General features: G+C 37.6%; 1 protein-coding gene across 6 annotated transcripts in view; it reads left to right on the forward strand.

The window, feature by feature from the left end:
* LOC126248069 (guanine nucleotide-releasing factor 2) overlaps window positions 1-21481 on the forward strand; it is a 463467-nt gene that overhangs the window by 395584 nt on the left and 46402 nt on the right. For 5 of the 6 annotated variants that reach the window (XM_049948716.1, XM_049948717.1, XM_049948714.1 and 2 more), the window contains 3 exons: window positions 3179-3353; window positions 5249-5428; window positions 10840-11019. In XM_049948716.1, coding sequence (XP_049804673.1) covers window positions 3179-3353; window positions 5249-5428; window positions 10840-11019 — 535 coding nt within the window. Of the gene's footprint in view, window positions 1-3178; window positions 3354-5248; window positions 5429-10839; window positions 11020-15130; window positions 15385-21481 lie in introns of those variants that run through there. The other variant, XM_049948720.1, reaches the window with a different exon arrangement.

Here is a 21481-nt window from a genome sequence, read left to right on the forward strand (position 1 = left end):
TCTTGAACTTTGGACGTGCCTGTGAGCATGGCACATACAATTCTGTGTTACATTCTGCATTGCTATCCGTAAAAAAATTACCAATGTTCTGGAGTTGCTTAATGCTGACTTGCCAATAAGACACATGTTTACTCAAGAATTTCTTGCTCACATGGAAGTGAACAATGAATGGCCGTGGAACATTCTGTGGACAGATGAAGTCCATTTCCATCTCCAAGGACATATTAATATGCAGAATTGCAGAATATGAGCAATGGAAAATCCACTCGCATGTCAACTGGTACCACTACATTTTACAAAGGTAACTGTGTGGTGTGGGTTGACAGCGCCGTATATTGTAGGCCATATTTTTTTGAAGGGATGTGTCCTGCAGGTCCTGTTACCTGTACTGTCACTGGAAAACACTGAGTGTCTCTTGTGTACCAGCTTCATTTCAACCCGTCAGCAGCAGGTCTGTGTGAGTAGTAGGGTCATTTTTATGCAAGATGGCACTCCTCTCCACATTGTACAGCCAGGGAAGGAGCTGCTACAGAGGCATTTTGGAAATGTTAGAATTGTCAGCTGACACTGCCCCATGGCCTAGGAGTCCAGATTACCTGATCTTAATCTGCTTGACATCTGACTGGGGGTTATCTGAAAGAAACTGTGTTCTGATTGCAAATATAGCTGAAATGAAGGCAAAGCATTGTGCATCGCACTCTGAATGTGGCTCCTGAGACAGTCTGATCAGTTGTGCAACTTGCCATTTCTTGATTTCATCTTGTGGCAGAAAACAGTGGACAGCATATGAACATGTCTTGTTCCAGTCTCACAACAGTTAAAAACACATTTCATTGCTTTTTATGCAGTTTTTGGCCTTGGGACAATTTAAAACCAGTCTGATGTGGTAAGACCTTGCTGTGGTGAATGGGCTTACTAAACTAATAATGTCACAACTGTTGATTGCCACATTGATCAGTATAGTTGATTTAATGTGCAACTCACGCCATAGCAATCGTACTGCAATTATGAATTGTAGCTGAACCCATTTATGGTGTGACATTTACATCACCATCTAGTGGGAAGATTTCAGTATTTTTTTTTTTTTTTTCAACCAGTAATGTTTCTCCCCTCTTCAATAATGTTCTGTTTAAATTTGATGTCATTCTGTGCTGCAGTTCTTTTTTACAACATTTTGATTCTGGAACTTTAATTATAATCACCCTGCACAATGTTACTTATTTGTCAAACATTTTTCAATTTTCTGCTGTTCTCCAGACTTCCAGCAATCAACAGCACTTGTATCTTGCTGTTAAAAGACTGGAGAAATGGGCAGACAAACATTGTATGAATTTTATACTGAAGAGGCTGTGTGTGGTTTTCCACCATTCAAATTACGTTTTTGATCATCCAGAAATTAAAATTAGGAACATCTGAGGGATCTGAAAGCATGGTCTCTCAAAGTGTTTTAAAATGTATAAGCCACAAGATATAGGGCGCAGGCAGACCATATCTGCTGCAATTTTATAGAGTATTTGTACAATCACAGCTCAGTAACGGTTGTATAGAACCATCTTACTTGAATATTATCAATGTAGTTCACCGTGTGGATATCAGGCTGGTCACGGGAGCATGTATGAATTGCAATATCTAATAGTGTGATAGTTGCTTGAGATCTCGTCCCAACCACCTGTGTACCATTCAATTAGTATCCCATACATGAAAGCAGCATTTTAATAACCATATGTAAGCAATGACCCCATTTGGGATTCTTGCATAGAGCTATCTTTTACAAATTAATGAGGCAGATATTGATGCTTGGCACCAAGGTTGTAGTAAATTACCACCATGGCCCTTTAAGAAGCCCAGAGCTATTTTAGACTTGAATAATTTTAAAAAAGATATCATATCTAGTATTGTGTTCAGAGCTACCACCATTTTATTCCAGTGTATACTGTTGGGTCTAAGCAGGAAGGGCCCTTCTGGCTGTTCATTCATTTTCCCTCACCGTGTCTTCAGAACTTTTCTTTTGAATGAATGTACAATCTACACTCTACAACTGTATGCTATTCTGAAGGCAATGGAACAGATGAAGTGTGACAGAGAAGTTTATCATCTATTCCAATTTCCTCAGTGCCTTCCACATGGTTTCACTGGAACCAAGTAGAGAAAATGCTGCAGATTATGTAGTACGACTTTATCGATCTAGCTGACCAAGGAATGTAAACAGCTTTCTACTGGGTACGAAGTCATGTCAGAATCCTGGGAAATGAGGAAGATGACAATGCAACTTAGCAAGCTTATCAGGGACTCATTAGAAAACAAAAATGTACTTGTCTCCCTGTGGACCATTTCCTTGCAGAAAACCAGAGGTCGTAAATTGTTGGGAGGAAGAGTGGCTGTGACAAAAAGTAAGTTGCTGTGTGTGAAATCAGCTTTCTGGTCATGATGATCCTCCATTCTCTCTTTTTGATTGGGTGAAATGACATTGACCTGTTTTATGTAGGTTTCTCTCCTCTGACCTATGGCTTTTTACTCTGATGAGAGGGCCCACCAGTTTGTGGAGCCTGTGGAGATGTTATTTCAGTATGTCACATTTTAACTGAATGTGTTGTATATTTTCAATAGATGACAGTCTATTTTACCACCACATTACCCACTTATACAGTAGCTTGCTGTTGCACTGTTTGTATTTGGTTAACTAGTGAAAGACATTTAATATTATTAAGTCTTTGGGCATTCCATTTTGTGCCATTATAACTGCATAAAATATATCAAGTTGTTCTGAAGACTTGTTTTCCATATTTAAGGTTGCATGCTCTTATTTAATGGCGTTACAGATGTAAAGAAAATGATATTTTTGTGAGGCTGAGAAAAAAATAGCAATAGTGAGATAACAGGATTAATAAACAATGTGTTCTTCATGTTGTTAAAAAATTTAGCTACTGCAGCAACATCTGAAACATACCCCTTATACCAGTAGTTACCAAAAGTAGATTTAAACATCACTTGAAAGTTTAGAATTCCACTATTAATGGTTTCTTTTAATCATAATCTTTGTATAGCATGGGACTAAACTGCATACATATAGTGGAATTATTAGTATATAATAATCACTCAGTCACATTGTAATTAACAATTTTCTTTTTGAGATAGATATGGCTGATACTATAAATCTACTCTGTTTTTAATTTCACAGATTTCTTGTACCAAGAAGCATTCTTGACCACATATCGAACGTTCCTTTCACCACTGGAGCTGGTTTGCAAGTTGTGTCATAGGCACCAGCGGTTTAGTTGTTCCTCAGACTTGACCAAACAGCGAGCAGCTCGTGAAGCTTTCTCACTTCTAGTCAGAGTTGTCAGTGACTTGACGTAAGTTTCTGATATTATAGCACATTTATTTACTTAGTTTGTCCTACTGCAAAAAATAAGTGTTGAATCTGTTGAATGCAAATACAAATTTGTTTAAAAATGTTATTATGTGTCATTGAATATTCATAAGTAAAAACAAAATAATGAACGACAAAAATAGAATGTAGAAATGAAATGGAAGAGGGGGGGGAGGGGGGGTTAGAAGGAAAATAAAGAAAATAATTTATCTATAAAACAGTGCAGTAACTCAAACAGCTGTTCGAGGACCTGTGCCATTCCAGTGTAGAGAGTGCAGCACCTGTAACGGGTCAGTGTGTGCATGCACTCACCTTAGAAACTACAGAGTTGTGAAATATATTAGCTTTTATTTGTATAGCTTAGTGTTTCAGCTAGCATATTCAGTGTAACTTCGTTACAGTGCTACTTTTTAAGTTCAATCATGGCAGGATTTGTGTTGGCTTAGAGATGCCTGCGAGAGCATTCTGTACAAATGGTGTTATTTGTCATAATATGTGACCACGATGGCCCTCAGAATTATACTAACCATCTGAGTACAAATAATTCAAAAAATGAATGAGGTCAGACTTCTCACCACATTTAAACACAGTTATATTAGTGGGCTGAGTGCATGAGAAATTCCACTTCTGAAGTGATGAAAGCCTCAGGCCTTTCACAACCCATCACGTCCACAGCTTGTGGTCTAGTGACTAGTGTTGCTGCCTCTCGATCATGGGGTCCCGGGTTTGATTCCCGTCTGGGTTGGGGATTTTCTCTGCCTGTGGACTGGATGTTTGTGTTGTCCTCATCATTTCATCATCATCATTTGTGACATTGTCTAGATTGGATTGTGTAGAAATTGGACTGTGTATGAATTGAGACTTTGTACAGGTGCTGATGACCCCACAGTTGTGTGCCCCACAAAACCAAAAAAACAACCCATCATATCTGGTATCAAAGCTGAGTATCTTGTTTCACTCACTTCTCCATTTGAGATCTGTCTTTTCAACATAGCTCACTGTTTCCATATACTGTCAAGATGATACGGCAAATATCTCATAGATAGTGAGAGTGCAATCCTGGTTGCACAGCCATGTGACAGAAGTCCAGGAGACCTGAGATTATGTCAGAGGGGATGTGCATGATTTGGACCCTGCTTCTGGCAGTCTCCTTGAACTATGGGAGGTTATTGAGTCATTATGGATCAAAATAGTTCCCAAATGCTTCCCAGAGATACTTTCCATGATAAATAAACTGTTATGATCAGGGCAGAAGAAATGACTACATTACCACAGTATGTGATGCCATTCTGTATGGTGCTTTTTTTCACTTGTGGTTTCATAAATGATATGAAATGAAATGTGTGTGTGGTATTTTTGGCCAGAAATCCCATTTTGAGGGGCTTGGTCGCCCAGTGCAAGCCTCTTTATTTGATGTCACTTTGTTGACTTGCGCATTGGTGGTGATGAAATGGTGATGAGGACAATACGCACACGCCCAGTCCCGAGTGGAGAAAATCCCTGACCCAGCTGGGAATCAAACCTGGGACCCCGTGAACGAGAGTCGGCAGTGCTAACCATGAGACCACAATCTGCTGATATTTTGTAACTGATACTTTCATTAAATTAGGTAGTTTCAGAAGCAAACATGAAATTAACACTGACATCCCACAGTGATGAATAAGGGGGATGAAAGATTGGAGAAACTTTTCTGTATGAAACATTTTTTGTTGTCCATTGTTGCAGATTAGTTTGTAAATCTACATCACTGATGAGAATTTAGATGAACTATTGTTGTAAAATTGTAATTTCTTTTTTAATATATCTAAACTTTTTTATATACTTTAATAACACATAATTCTGAGTATGAGATCAATGTAATATATGTTTCCTTCTCAGAATTTCAGACCTTGATGATGTGGTGCTGAAAACTCTGATGGATTTTGTTTATCAACTACTTTGTAGTGGGGATCTCACAATGGCGAAAGCTCTTCGCGTTAAGATCCTAGAAAAATACAATGCCAAGAAACTGCAAAGCAGTGCTAGTACCTTACTGTCTTCACTCAATGTGTATACAAGGTAATATAATAATGTGTGGCATATGACCTGTGTCAGTTTTGTTACATTTTTCACAGAGATGTTAGATTTTAATCAGCTGTTAAGTCACTGTTATTACATCAGTACAACACTAATATTTACATTTGTTTCACTTTTAAATGTGTGTAATATTTAGGTAGAGCAAAATGCTATACTATCATCCAGAAATGGTTTGAAATTCATCTTTTATAATCATAACTACTGGGAACCATTAGTAACAAATTTCTACAGTTTTCAGAGTAATGTGAAATAATTTGTTTCAGGCACTATTATATGTGGCATTTTTTTTTTATTTGATGCTGGGTGCATGTTTCACCATATGCATTAAGGGACATACCTTACCAAGTAGTCTAATTTCAGAAAAAGTTCCCGTGTGACCATCCTGCATTTTGCTGAAATTTTGTGTGAACATTGATGCGTGTTCCCAGTAAACATTGGTATAGTTTTAGTTTCGCCTTTATAATACTTTCAGCAAAGAAACAGAAATTTGTTTGACCCCGTAGTGCAGCTTTTAACAGTGCAACCCTGAGTTTTCGACAAATTTGAGGCGTATTATCTCTAGCAATATTTTGTATAAAGAAGCAAAACTAGGTGACCCTGTACAAAGTTTTGGGCTGTCTTCAGTGGAATAACAAGAAAAGTGTTTTATAAGCAGTTTTCATATGTATGATTTGAAGCAAAGTCAGCTGAAAGAATGGACACTAGAAAAAATGTGAAGTTTAGATTTTTATATGTTAGGAAGTAATAGCAGCATAAACCTGAAACTTGAAAGTAATAATTTATCAATATAAGGTTTTAGAATCAGAAATTTCATTCTTCTACTGCTTTCCAGTCATTATTCTACTGGCACTCAAATTAAATCTGACATCTTTTACTATTCATCTGATGGAATTACATTTTACTGGAGACATATTGAGTCTCAGCTTTATCTTCAATGAGGACAGAAGCTGAAGAAATGAATTAAAATTTGTGCCAATGCTGTCACTTGAATAAGCCTAGCAAGCAGGAGACCCAGGTTCGAGTCCTGGCCTTGTGGCACAAATTTTAATTCAGTTCTTCAGCTTTTATCCTTATCTTTTACAATGTTCTACGATTGTTTAGTACTCTCTAAGAAAGGTAATGTCAAAAGTCATGATGACTAGGAACTGAGATTGAGTCTGAAGAACATGAAAAATTTCAAAAAAGGGACATTTTTTGCCATGAGTTATCATGACATATTTCAGCCTGGTTTTCCACTGGAATAACTGCAGAATCGAACAAGTTATAAACTTGAAATTTAACTGTGTGTTACCAAGGCACTGGAGATTATGGTAGTAAAATTGTTGGACAAAAGCTACAATACACATTGTATATAAACTGCCTTCAAGTTTTAAATTGTCACATTGTGTAGGTATTGGTGAAGTTCACAGCAGTCTGCCTAACATTTTTTGGAAAGGATTCATGTATTAGAGAATTTTTAGTATGTCTTTTTATTGTGAAGTGTGCTAGTTTAATTCCAGTATAAAGTATAGCATATTTTGTGTTCACAAAGTTTGCAGTTTATGCAGAACATAAGTGAGTTGATGAAAATGTTTTTAATGTGTTTCTATGGCCTTTGGTGGCTTAACCACTGCTACTTTCTTTTAAACTGGAAAAAAGCAGCATCCCCATAGGGACCACACTGCTAGCTGTGCAGCGGCATCCATAGGATGGTTTCTTTACCCCAGATTGCCAAGGGCCTGATAAGGGTTTCTTTATACAAGATCTCAAGCCTGATGATGCATTTATCTGTCAGAGGTTGTGAGGAAAACTATACTGCCAGCCAGATTGTGCTGGAATAAATGCAATGATGCATTGTTCTTATCACTCCTTCATGGCCAGTAACATGAATTTACTGAGACATGTGAAGCTAACAGTTTGTGCATTGTCTGCAACATGATGCAATGATTGTGCATGATTTATGAAAGAGCTGATTGAATATGTAAAAATACAGTTTTGTCATGTATCCCACATTCATTATTTTTTGCCATTTTGTGAAACAATAATTCAGGTCATCCGAGTTTCAAATGATGCATCGTCTTTTCCAGCCAAAATTAGAGACAGTAGTGAAGGGGATATATTAACATCAGACCTCCAATCAGGACAGTATGCTACATGTTTTTATGGAAAAATTAATTTTATCGGCCAGCAAGGAGTGACAAGTGCTGGCCTCCAGAACAGTGTATCATTGCATTATTGTACCACCATCTGGCTAGCAAATTAATGAAACACGTAAAAAATTCAAGTATCTTGAAGTGTAAACATCAGCTTAGAATCATAAAAGAGACCTCTTCCAACTTTGGGTGCTTACAGAGAAATCTATCATGAAGCCTGAGGTCTTGTGTAGAGAAATCATTAACAGGTCCTTGGAAACCGGGGATAAAGAAAACCACCTGTAGCTGCTGTTGTACAGCTACCAGTGTGGTGGTCCCTATGGCGATGGGGATGATGGTTTTCTCACTTAAAAATCAGTAGTGGTTAAGCCACCAGGGACAATAAAAACACTTTTATACAAATTTTTCATCAGTTCAGTAATGTTCCACATACACTGCAAGCTATGAGAAAACAAAATATACTATACTTTGAACCGGAATTAAACTAGCATGTCAATAGTATTGTACAGTAAAAAGACATACTAAAAATTCTCTAATAAATGAACAATGAACCCTTTCCAAAAAAAAGTCACCAAAATTTCACAATGTGACAATGTAAAACTTGAAGTTTGTTTATATACAATGTGTATTGTAGCTGTTGTCCAACAGTTTTACTACCATGATCACCAGTACCTTGGTAATGCACAGTTAAATGTTGAATTTTATAACCAGTTTAATTCTATAGTTATTATTCCAGAAAAACAAGCTGAAATATGCCATGATAAGTCATAGCAAAAGGCACCCTCTTTTTTGAAATTTTTTGTGTTCTTCATAATCAGTGGCACTTCTTAATGCATCAGGACCTTTGATATTACTTTCCTCAGAAAATACTAAACAATTATATAACATAGTAAAAGGTGTCTGATTTGAGTACCAGCATGTTAAGGGTGTATTTTCAATGCACCTCCATTTTGTTGTGTTTTAGGGTCTTATATGCTTACTTTGCAAAATCAAATTTAGTTTTTAAGATGCTTTAAAACATGATCTTTCAAATGAAAATAGTTTAAAAGAGTTAGCAGCAAACTTTTTTTTAAAGTGGGTATCTGTTTTGGGGGCCAAATGCCTTTCTGCAGTGGTAACACCGGTTCCTGTTAGATCACCAAAGTTAAGCACTGTTGGGATGGGCTAGCACTTGGATGGGTGACCATCCAGTCTTCCGAGTGCTGTTGGCAAGTGGGGTGCACTCTGCCCTTGTGAGACAAACTGAGGAGCTACTTGATTGAGAAGTAGTGGCTCCAGTCTCGTAAACTGACATATGGCCAGGAGAGTGGTGTGCTGACCACATGCTCCTCCATATCCGCATCCAGTGACGCCTGTAGACTGAGGATGACATGGCGGGCGGCCGGTCCTGTTGGGCCTTCCAAGGCCTGTTCGGATGGAGTTTAGTTAGTTTAGTTTAATCTGTTTTGGGCTGATTTACAAAATTTGTCAGCTTTGCCTTCAATTTGTAAGGTGTTGGAAAGCAGTAGCAGAATAAAATTGTATATTTGAGGACCTTGTATTGGTAAGTTACTACATGCAAAGTTTCATGTTCATCACACAGTTACTTCCAGAGGTACAGAAAACTAAACATAACATTGTTTTCAAGTGTCTATTTTTTTCAGCCGATTTTGCTTCAAATGACCTGTATGAAAATAGCTCATAAGATCTTTTTAAAAATTATTTCACTTAAGATGATGTGAAAAGTTGTACTAGATGGTCTAGTTTTGTTTCATTCAAGAAGATATTGCAGAGATGTGATGTCTCAATGTTGCCGAAAACTCAGGTGCTTTGTTGAAAGCTGCACTATGTAGTCAAAGAAATTACTATAGCTCTGTAAGTATAGAATTGGTAATCGTTAAACTTTACCAGTGTTTATTGGGAAATGTTCACATAAAATTTTATCATAATCCATGGTGGTCATGCAGGAACCTCTAGACCACTTGGCATGGAACGGCACTTAAGTATTGCTTCTCTACTTTCAAACAACGCTCTTTCGCTATTTTTCTTCTATTTATTCCTATTTAGAGTCTCTGAGCATCCTCATAACATTCTAAAGTGATGAAAGCAACTGGGTAAAGCTTTCGTGCCTCTGAATTCATTGTTTTGCTCCAGACTGACTTCACAAGATTCCAGAATACCTGAGTGCTACTGAAAAACAGTTCAAATTTTATGTGGTCACCAATTCAGCTAGAGTTCACCTCACCAAAAAATTTCAAATAGGATCAAAGTCTTCCATATGCCCTCCAAAAAACTGATTTCATATGCATGTTCCACTTTCTAATGTTACGTGTAGATATTGTAGTCAGTGTGACAATTCATAGAGAGAGAGAGACATATACCACAACTTTTCCCAGCTGCAACACCTGTCTTATTCATCCCCATACCACTTCATGTTCTGCAGCTGTCACCATTTGTCAAATTGGGATGAAGCTATTTATGAAACTACGTATGGCAACTGTGAGGTACTAGACGTCACTCTCGTCACCTTCACTGACATAATTATAGACTGACTTTGTGCATGTGGAATTGTCATTTTCAAATAGTTCCTGAAGCTAAACAGAACCATCCTATTGCTGGAGATGATAAATGAATGTAATTTGGAGCAAGCCATTCAATTTTATACCACTTTAGTTACATTTTCTTAAATTTTCCTCTGTGTTTACACCTCACAGTGTCAAGCTGCATTGACATTGGTAATCATTTGATTCCAATATTACAAGATAAAGATTTCAGAACTAATTTCACCAGGCATTTCATCTGGATTGTTCTGCTTGAAAGAGCTTCTTTGAATGTTGTAGACACAAACTCTTGCTGCAGTTTGTCTTTAATTTTGTATTACATATGACTGAAGGCTTCAACATCAAGCAGTGTATAACCGTCTTCTCTCTTATTTGAGTAACTTGAAATGTCACTGAGTTTAGATTAATTTACCCATCTGCATTCCTGTGAGTTCAGAACGTCATATATGCTTGGAAAACTTGAAGTTCATATTTCTCTGTCTTGCTTCTTCATTCAAATGTATTTTGTTCTTGTTTATTATGTTGGTTGAGCTGTTGGTAGGCACACAAATAAAAAACTGAACATTGTTACTCAAGATTCAGTTGACTTCTTTCATATTTCTGCACACACTACCCCACATATTACTTAGACTGGTTAATATTAAATAAGTAAGGGCAGTTTCAATATTCATTTGTCACAGTACTTTTCTGTTTTTGAATATGTGCTTGTTTTCCATTCCAGACAAGCCACTCTGCTGGATTTCAAATCTGAACAAATTGCTGAACAGATGACACTGTTAGATTCTAATTTATTTATGAAAATTGAAATACCTGAAGTCCTAATATGGGCACAAGAACAAAATGAAGAACGCAGCCCTAACTTGACTAAATTCACAGAACACTTCAATAAAATGTCTTATTGGTAAGTATAATTAATTCACATTGTAGCATTCCATCACTCCAGGGTGAGAGGGAACAGTGCCTGAAAGTCCTCATTCTTGTGCAAGGGGCTTGACATATACAATGAGCAGCAGCACAGTGAATTTAATAAACATGACTAAAAGAAAGTGTAAGAGTGTAACACATGTACAGAAGTAAACATAAACGTAGGAGCTGCAGATCCAAAGCAATATGTTGACCTTGTCCATGGGAGTACTATGACTTGAATCGTACTGTATCCATATTAAATAAATTCACCCCTCCCCCCCCCCCCCCTCTCTCTCTCTCTCTCTCTCTCTCTCTCTCTCTCTCTCTCTCTCTCTGATATAGAGGGTTGTATGCATCATTTGTCGTACCGTGATGTTTGAACCTGTGCAAGTCATTCTGGTATGACAATGTTGCATATGTGCAGTCATTAGATAACATAAGATTGTAAGAGTAATTGATAGGCACTGAACCATAGAATGCGACCATATTAAAGAATAATTGTCAACTTGTTCGCTGACCCTAATGGAACATACATGTCCACAGTGTCAGCTCACCACTCAAGTGCTGTGTCAGGTGTAATCGTATCTGGGGCAACTGGTGCAGTCCGCTGTGCATTATGCAGGTACACAGATACCATTTCGTTGACTTATATTGTCCTGAAATAAAAAGTGCTTCAGATTGCAATGGACACATGTTCCAGGCAACAAAATGTAGCCTTTTTGGGTATGGTAAGGAACATGGCAGGATTACTTGGAACATCCACTGATCCACTTGCTTGTTCAACACAGTCCTCAAGCAGCCATTGTTGATGCTAAATGGTTTCATATACAAACCATATCGAGGGAGGCATTGCAGTGATATATCCTAGCTCTCATTTGTTTATTGCCGTGGTATTTAGAGTTTCTGGCAGGAGCACAAAGTGGTGAATTTCCAAAGTCAGAAATTGTGCACAATAGTCTCTGTGTGCTTTACTCTTGAAAATAAATGTTTACAAACATGTGTGCTTCCAAACAAAGATGATATATGTGATGTATGACTGTGCAGCAAGGGATATTTATCCCTTGATAGGTATGATTTGAATAAGTCCAACGAAGATAAAAGATCAAATTTTTCTTTTAGTTGGATGTCAGACTGCAACTCTACACATTTCATCTGAAAATATTTTGGCTACTTATCTGTATTGTTTGTGAAAGGGGAAATCAGTTTTCAAATTCTTCCACCAAATCAAAAAGTATGCCAATATATTTTATTCGGTCTTTAGGATTAACTTTGGCTAATGTATTGAAATGAAAAAAAAAAAAAAAAAAAAAAAAAAAAATGTTTGCGTTTACTTGTGCTTGCCATAATTTCATTTTCATTTGGAATGCATTTATTGCTTATGTACACTCATGTCATCCAAAATCATTGATAATAAAAGCCCACAAACTTGCGTTCTTCCATACATTGCTTAACAGGTTAATAAATTTACAACTAGGAGAGGAAGCAATTCAGGAGGAAATAAAAATCTTAGAATACGTTATCCAGCAAAACAACGATGACCCCAAAATTGTAACACAATTACACTACAATGAAACACAACCAGACGAAAAAGAAGAGAAAAAATACATAACCACAACTTATCTAGGAAACATCTCGAACAAAATTAACAAATTACTCAATGAAACCTATATTGCCTTTGCATATCAAAACACATAAAGCCTCAAGCACAAAATCCACAAAGGCAGATTGAAAATTCCCATACACAGAAAACCCGGAATTTACAAAATTTCGTGTAACACGTGCCACAAATTCTACATAGGTCATACCATTAGAACATTCAAAATTAGAGGTAAAGAGCACACCAGAGGAAATGAAAAGAATCCATGCACTTTTTTTCAACATCTTCAAACAGAAAAACATGACGTACAACCTATAAACAAAGCACTAGAAATCCTCCATATTGCGCAGAATGGGACATTGATGAACATCCTTGAGGAAACAGAGATATATTCACATGCATACAGCAACCCTACGAATTAACTGAATGAACAAACCGACCTAAAGCACAAAAAATACATAGAAAACTTTATTCACGTTATACATCGAGGTAACGAGTAAAGTAATAAATTGGAGATGTTAAATACCGCATATCCATAATAACAGCAATAACAATACAAAAGTATAAAACAAAGACATAACACCAGCATAAATCATAGACAATAACAAAATTATTATGAAAAAATAAAGATATAAAATAAAAATCTCTAATAATACAAGAACAAATTCCAGACAAAAACATAATTGGAACCAAACCTAAAATATAATAGAAAAAACTGAGTTTCCACTCATCAGTTATTTATAATGGTAACTATGCAAACAGGTAATATTGCTAATCCACTGTCACCCAAACTGTCAGAAAAACAGCATACATGGAAACCAACCAAAATCGGATACACATCTCCAGTGTACATGTAAGGAAAAAGTAGTATTTCTAAAAAAGACGGGACATGACAGCAACATGTAAGGTAAAAACACCTAATGATGTATAATACATTTTCTGATCATAGCTACAGACCATTGTATTAAGACCATTGCTTGCTTACTTATTTACCAGAGCACCTGATGGTGGCAATATGCCAGATGGGCTCTTCGTGAATGATTTATAAAATAAAAAATAAAACCAATTTACAGAGCAATGTAGCTGGCTAATATTTGTAGTAATCATGTCATTAAAAGACATATTTTACTGTGGTCCCCAAAGAAGAAAAGGTAATATCAATGTAATGAAACAATGTTCTGACTGAAATATCAATGACATTATGAAAACAATAAAGTGCTACTCACCATAAATATGGCATGTTTAGTTGCAGACAGGCAAAGTGAAAAGACATTACACATTGAGTTTTCAGCCAAAGCTTTCATCATTTCTGAAAAAAAAAAAAGAAACAAAGAAAGAAACACACACAAACATTCGCACAAGTAAGCACACCTGGCACACACATGACCACTATCTCCGGCCAGTTAAGTTCAACATGATTCAGAAAAGACGGTATTGAAGGTGATGATCCAGATGGCATGGGCTGTGAAGCAGCAGTTGAAGCCATTCTGCATGTTGTATTTTGGAGCATGTTTACCACTGGATGGTCAACTTTTCTGTTAGTCTCAGTTGACCATTCGTTCAGGTGGTCCGCTGGTTGGTAATCACACCCACGTAAAAGGCTTTGCATAAGCTACATCAGAATTGGTATGTGGCTGAACTGCTTTTGCAGGCTGTTATGTGTCCCGATATGGTAAAATACACCTGTGATGGGACTGGAAAAGTATGTGCTGCTGGGTTGGTGCATAGGCCTGGTACTGCATCTGTCTCTTCCACAGTTATATGACCCATATGGTGAGGGATTCGGAATATGTTGGGCATAAGGATTGATCAGGATATTTTGTAGATTGCATGGGCAGTGAAATACCACTTTGTAAGAGGTAGAAAGGATGTTCCTCATTTCAGGACACAATGAAAGGTGGTCAAAGCTCTGATTAGGGATTTTGTTAAATACTTTTAACCATGGGCGATTTTCTGATTTTGCATTATAAAATCACAGTGCATTTTTATTCAATAATTAGAACAGTCATAAGGATAGTACTAAAGGAATGTAACAAGAAAAGTGAGTTTTAATTGATATTTATCTTACATAATGCGGGAAACGTGAAAATCGTGTTCAATGTTATAAACACAGAAGAAACTTATTGAAAGCTTTTCCGAGTGTGGTAAAGCATGAAGTAAGGTTCCCTACGTAAGCCCACATCGCCTTCTCTGCACCAGGTTCTTGTTTTTTTTTCCATATTTTTTTCCCATTAGCATCTCTTTTTGGAAACAGCATGCAGCACATCTTCTACATGGTTCGTGTTTTACTGGATTCTGAAGTATGTGTTATATGAAGTGCCTTTCTATGAGTGTTGTTATACATGGATCTCCTTGTCTGCATTTACGTATTTATCGAAAATTACTTCCATCTAAATTCAAAAAAGTTTTCTTAATTTTTAAATTTATTTGTAATATAATAAATGTACTGAATGGAGACTGATCAAAAAGATGCCGATTGTTTCTATTGTCTGTTTCTGTACTTGGCCAGCAAAGTCGCCGGATCTCTCCCCAGTTGAGAATGTTGGGAGCATTACGGGCAGGGCACTCCAACCAGCATGGGATTGTGATGATCTAACGTGCCAACTGGACAGAACTTGGCAGGATATCCAACAACTTTATCAGTCAGTACCAAGACAAATAGTTGCTTGCATAAGGGCCAGAAGTGGACCAATCTGTTATTGACTTGCTCAATTTGTGAAGCTTTTTCTCTGGAATAAATATCCAATTTTTCTGAAACTGTAATTATTTGTTTTTCTGTACATGTACATCACATCTGCTGATTTCCATCCCATTCAGATAATTTCTTTGCAGTGCTTCTTTTTTTCCTCCCTCCTCCTGCTGTTTCTGTGTGTTCTCCTAATAAGAAAATTCCTGATCAGCTCTGTCAACACCACCAATTGTATCGTTATCAGTTAAGGCGTCCTTATTTCGTCACTCCTTTTTGTTTGTATTATACGCAATGATGGGTTATGTTTAGTGCTCGAGATTGTTTTTTGTCTTGCCATTTTAGGATGATGGGAAACCTCTGATTTCCCCTATTTAAGGTTTATGGCTGCAAAAATGGTTGGTCGATCTTTCTATTCACTCAAAGAGCTCTGTAGGTATGTGTTCTTCATTGTTGCAAATAATTGGTAAGTTCAGGTGATGTGTAAAAATTGTCAGTTGTTACACATTGGCCTTTGTCTAATAGAGAATCCATTAGATGTAAAACAGTTTTGCTAGACATGGGGCATTCCTCGCACTTATCCAAGTATGGCGTACTTTTGCCTACATAAAGTAAAGAGTTCTGTATTTAATAAAGATGTGATTCACACAGGACAAACAATTTTATAACAAAGCAAGATCGTATACTGTTTCCAGCCAAGTCTTCCTATGAATAATAATAAAAAACTTACATAACTTTGGATGTGGATGGATATTTTGGTTGCAAGTGGAATTACCCAAAAAGTGCCAGTATTTACTAATTAATCTGTATCTTTTTTGTGGCATGACTTTCAAAATAATTGGAACACAATTTGTTTCATTTTTGGATCAGTACCATTCTTTTTAGGTAAATTGAGTATAATTGGTAGTAACAAAATATCAATGAGAACCTTCATTTCATTTTTACTGACATCCAGCCACTTCTTTGAGCTACAATTCATATTTTTGGAGAATTTGGGGATTTCCTGGTATGTCTACTTAGTAGTTTCTGTTACTATAATACAAATCAGCGTATTGTCAGAAATATTTCAAAATACTCAAGTGGTGCAGCATTTGTATCTAAATTTCTTTTAATCTTAAGGTTGAAGTAAAAGGGAAAACTGGCGGTGCAGGAGAAAAATTACTTACATGAATTTCATTCCATACATGACAGCTTGCAAATCCATAATCTTCGTTCGGTTCTTTACCGCTGTCCCTGAAGCTTTCCTCAGAACTGCCATTGTTACTTCCGAAATCTATAGCATCTTCACTGGTTTCCTTATATACAGTATCATCAGCCTCGTCACTAGAATTCATAGCGCATTTTGACATTCTGAGAACATAAGCTCACTGTCAATGCTGCTGCTGCACAACTGAATGTAAATTGTTATGATCTTTTTATTGTTGACATTCTGCAGGTTCTGAGTGATAATTGGAGGAATAATTTTGACACAACTGCATTATTCTATTGCCATGGGTGGTTTCAGACAATCACATCCATAATATGTTTGACACAATTTGCAGAGTAAATATGCTTTGTCTGACGAGATGAGTGGTTGTACTTTAGTAGGAAATCATGTTTAAGATTTCTCTTGCTGCTTTGATGTAAATTTCATAATATTGCTATAAATTCTTAGCAACAATTTGTTGCTTACAACTAGGTGATGAACAACAACATCAGATTAATAGTAAAAAATCGGTACAGGGCTACAGATAATACATAGTGCATAGTACTGGGTTGGTGCATAAGTTCGTAGTGTTTTTCCATACGGTTAAGAAACACAACAGGTACATACTACAGAGACTTTAGTCATCAGTCTTATATTCTCCCTCACAATTTACAACAGTCTACCAACAGGTAACTTTTCGATTCTGGAACTGTGATTTTGAGGCGAAGCCACATTCGAAGCACATTTTCATCCAGAAAGGAAGTGCCTTGAAAGTTGTTGGATAGATATTGGAAGAGGTGAACATCTGAGAGCACAAGTTCAGGTGAGTACAGTGGGTGTGGAATGAATTCCCATCCCAAATCCTGTATGGTGTTTTTTGTCAGTCCAGCAGAATGCTGGTCGGCATTATCACGGAGTAGCATCACTTCACGTAATCTACCTAGTTGTTGTTCTTGTATTGTGTCTGCAAAACGTCTCAGTTTTTGACAATAAATGTCAGCAGTGATGGTTACATTCGGGAAGCAACTCGAACACCACACCGTCACCATTTCACCAGATGCATAACGTTATCTTTTGTTGCATTGTTTGGGCTCATCCATTCCTTTCTTTTCCTTATGGGAGCTGGAAGACACCATTTCTCATCACTAGTAATGCTACAGGGGGTTGATGGTCTTTGATTTTCATGAGCCAGTTGATGATGTGCAACCAGAGGTGCACGCATGCCCATCCACTGATTTTTGTGATTTTGGCTTCGAGCAAGCTGTACCCATACACCCGAATTTTGAACCTTCCCCATTGCAAGCAAATGTTGTACATTGGTGGAATGATCACAGTTCATCACATCTGCCAGTTCTGGAGTACACTGACGTGGATCATTGTGGAGTAATGCATTTAAACCATCATCAAACCTCGAAGGTCTTCCTGAATGTGGAGAATCACTAATGTCAAAATGATCCTCCTCAAAATGAGAAAACAATTTTCTTGTCATTCTCAGTCCAATGGCATTATCCCCATAGACAGCAGAAATGTTTCTGGCTGCCTCTGTTGCTGTTACCCCCCCCCCCCCCCCCTACTTGATTTGATTTGGACTCGAACAGAAGAATATATTAGAAATGTTCTGATTTCTTCACTTGGCACACTATTTTCTAGCGTCTATAGCTCCACTCACTATCACCAAATGACAATGTATAAACTCAGATAACAACAGTGAACTACAAATAAAAAATTACAATTGACAAATAAACCCATAGCAACCGGAATACCAACATGCAAAACAAAAATGCTGCGAACTTTTGCACCAACCTGATAGTAGTTAACTGACCACCAAGAACAAACAGGAAATAAATAAAGGTACAATGTGAAAATGCACCTAGGTTAAGGAGAACATGTCATACATAGGTGTGGAGTCAAATATTGTGTCCATAAGACAGTGCAAAACTGAATCAATACAACACCTGCACCATTCAGGAAGACAACTAGGCCACCAGGTGGCAGCAGTACTGGTGAGCATTAATACTTATGATATAAATAAAATTATTATAGTCCCAGGAAGATGAAGATATGACCTGGAGGTAAATGCAAAAGATTGACAACATGTGCATACCATCAAGCAGTGGAAATATATTTTTAATTTTTTATTCTTATTTTTTTATATTTTCGTGGTGTAGACTTCATCAGCAACACTGGTCAATAGTATAAAATGACATCACTGAATGATGGGAATTATGCTGCACAATATCAATGACGTAAAGTGAACATACAAACATAAATATGCCAGGGATCATCCAGATGAGGGAAGCTGAGGCTGGGGAGAGGGCAGGGGAGTGGGCAGTGTGAACTGTTGGGAAGGAAGTTGACAAATGACAGATGTAAATAAAATAACAAAATTTGTAGGTAGAATTGCAGGAACATGATCATATATCTATGCACAGAAATTAACCCCGTAGGATAAAAACCATTGGGTTAAATAATCTCATTTAAATAGTTCCACATAGATTCATAGACAACACTGATCATTACTTTAAACTAACAACCTTATAGTACAACATACAGTAGCAGTGACACAAAGTGAATACAGTTGTCTATGTCACGCAATTGTATATGTCGTCGTTGTATGCTGTACTATAAGGTTGTCAGTTCACGTTAATGACAAGTGTTTCCTATGAAACCTATGTCAAATTATTCCTATGTAATTTTGTAACCCAGTGGTCTTTATCCTATGTGATTACTTTTTGTACATTAAAGTATGGTCATGTTTCTACAATTCTACCATATATCTGTTTATATTTGTTTGATTTCCATCAGTCCATTGTTATTGTATGCTATCAGTCCATTGTTATTGTATGCTGTACCCTAATATTACTAGTTTACATTAATGACCAGTGTTGCAACCCATGATCCACACTCTATTTGTAACTATTGTACGCTCTTGATTATTGTATCCTGTAATTCCGTCCACCATAATATTGTTAGTTTACATTAATGACCAGTGTTGCCTATGAAAGCTATGTTGAATTATTTCTATGTAATTATTTAACCCAGTGGTCTGTATCCTACTCTGTATATGAAAAAAATAATCGTGTTTTGCAATTCTACCTACATATGTCATTATTTTATTTATATGTGCCATTTGTCAATTTCCTCCGTGACATATCCTGCTGCCCCTAACCCCCCCTCCCGTCTCTCCAGCCTCAGCTTCCCGCACCTGGATGGTCCCTGGCAGATTTACGATCATATGTTCACTTTATGTCATTGTGATGTACTGGAATTCCTGCTATTCAGTGACAGCATTCTACACTAATGACCAGTGTTGCTTATGAAGCCTATGTTGTAAAAGTACATATAAAAAAGTAAAAAAATTGTGAATGTATTTCCTGTGCTTGATGCAGTGTACAGGCAGTTAATGTCTGTATATCTATTTTAATCTTAAGTGCTTTGTAGTAGAGAGCTTATTCATTATACTGGCTCATAGACTGGCCTTCCCCACCTTTACCTGGCAGTCTCCTATTGGCACCCCTTCCCTACAACTTGATATTTGATTTTGTGTTTAAGGTAGTTGTTATTTTATGATTTTTGATTTGATGTACATTTGTTCCGTAATTATTCACAACCTCCAGGTTGTCTCTTTGTCTTTATGGGATTATAATAATTTTATTTATGTCATAAGTATTAATGCTCACCAGTACTGCTATCTGGTGGCCTAGTTGTCTTCCTGATGGTGCAGCCACTGTGTTGATTCAGTTTTGCATTGATTGTCTTATGGACGAGGTATTTGACTCCTTATACACTACTGGCCATTAAAATTGCTACACCACGAAGATGACGTGCTACAGATGCGAAATTTAACCGACAGGAATAAGATGCTATGATATGCAAATGACTAGCTCTTCAGAGGATTCACACAAGGTTGGCGCCAGTGGCGACACCTAAAAGTTGCTGACATGAGGAAAGTTTCCAACCGATTTCTCATTCACAAACAGCAGTTGATCGGCATTGCCTGGTGAAACGTTGTTATGATGCCTCGTGTAAGGAGGAGAAATGCGTACCATCATGTTTCCGACTTTGATAAAGGTCGTGTTGTAGCCTATCGTGATTGCGGTTTATCGTACCGCAACATTGCTGCTTGCGTTGGTCGAGATCCAATGACTGTTAGCAGAATATGGAATCGGTGGGTTCAGGAGGGTAATAGGGAATGCCGTGCTGGATCCCAACGGCCTCGTCTCACTAGCAGTCAAGATGACAGGCATCTTATCCGCATGGTTGTAATGGATCGTGCAGCCATGTCTCGATCCCTGATTCAGCAGATGGGGATGTTTCCAAGATAACAACCATCTACACGAACAGTTCGACGACGTTTGCAGCAGCATGGACTATCAGCTCGGAGACCATGGCTGCGGTTACCCTTGACGCTACATCACAGACAGGAGCACCTGCGATGGTGTACTCAACGACGAACCTGGGTGCACTAATGGCGAAACGTCATTTTTTCAGATGAATCCAGGTTCTGTTTACAGCATCATGATGGTCGCATCTGTGTTTGGCGACATCGCGGTGAACACATATTGGAAGCGTGTATTCGTCATTGCCATACTGGTGTATCACCCGGCATGATGGTATGGGCTGCCATTGGTTACACGTCTTGGTCACCTCTTGTTCGCATTGATGGCATGTTGAACAGTGGATGTTACATTTCAGATGTATTACGACCCATGGCTCTACCCTTCATTCGATCCCTGCGAAACCCTACATTTCAGCAGGATAGTGCACGACCGCGTGTTGCAGGTCCTGTACGGGCCTTTCTGGATACAGAAAATGTATGACTGCTGCCCTGGCCAACACATTCTCCAGATCTCTCACCAATTCAAAACATCTGGTCAATGGTGACCGAGCAACTGGCTCATCACAATATGCCAGTCAGTGTTCTTGATGAACTGTGGTATCGTGTTGAAGCTGCATGGGCAGATGTACCTGTACACGCCATCCAAGCT

This window comes from Schistocerca nitens, chromosome 3 (genome assembly GCF_023898315.1).
Source record: "Schistocerca nitens isolate TAMUIC-IGC-003100 chromosome 3, iqSchNite1.1, whole genome shotgun sequence".
Classification (NCBI taxonomy): domain Eukaryota; kingdom Metazoa; phylum Arthropoda; class Insecta; order Orthoptera; family Acrididae; genus Schistocerca; species Schistocerca nitens.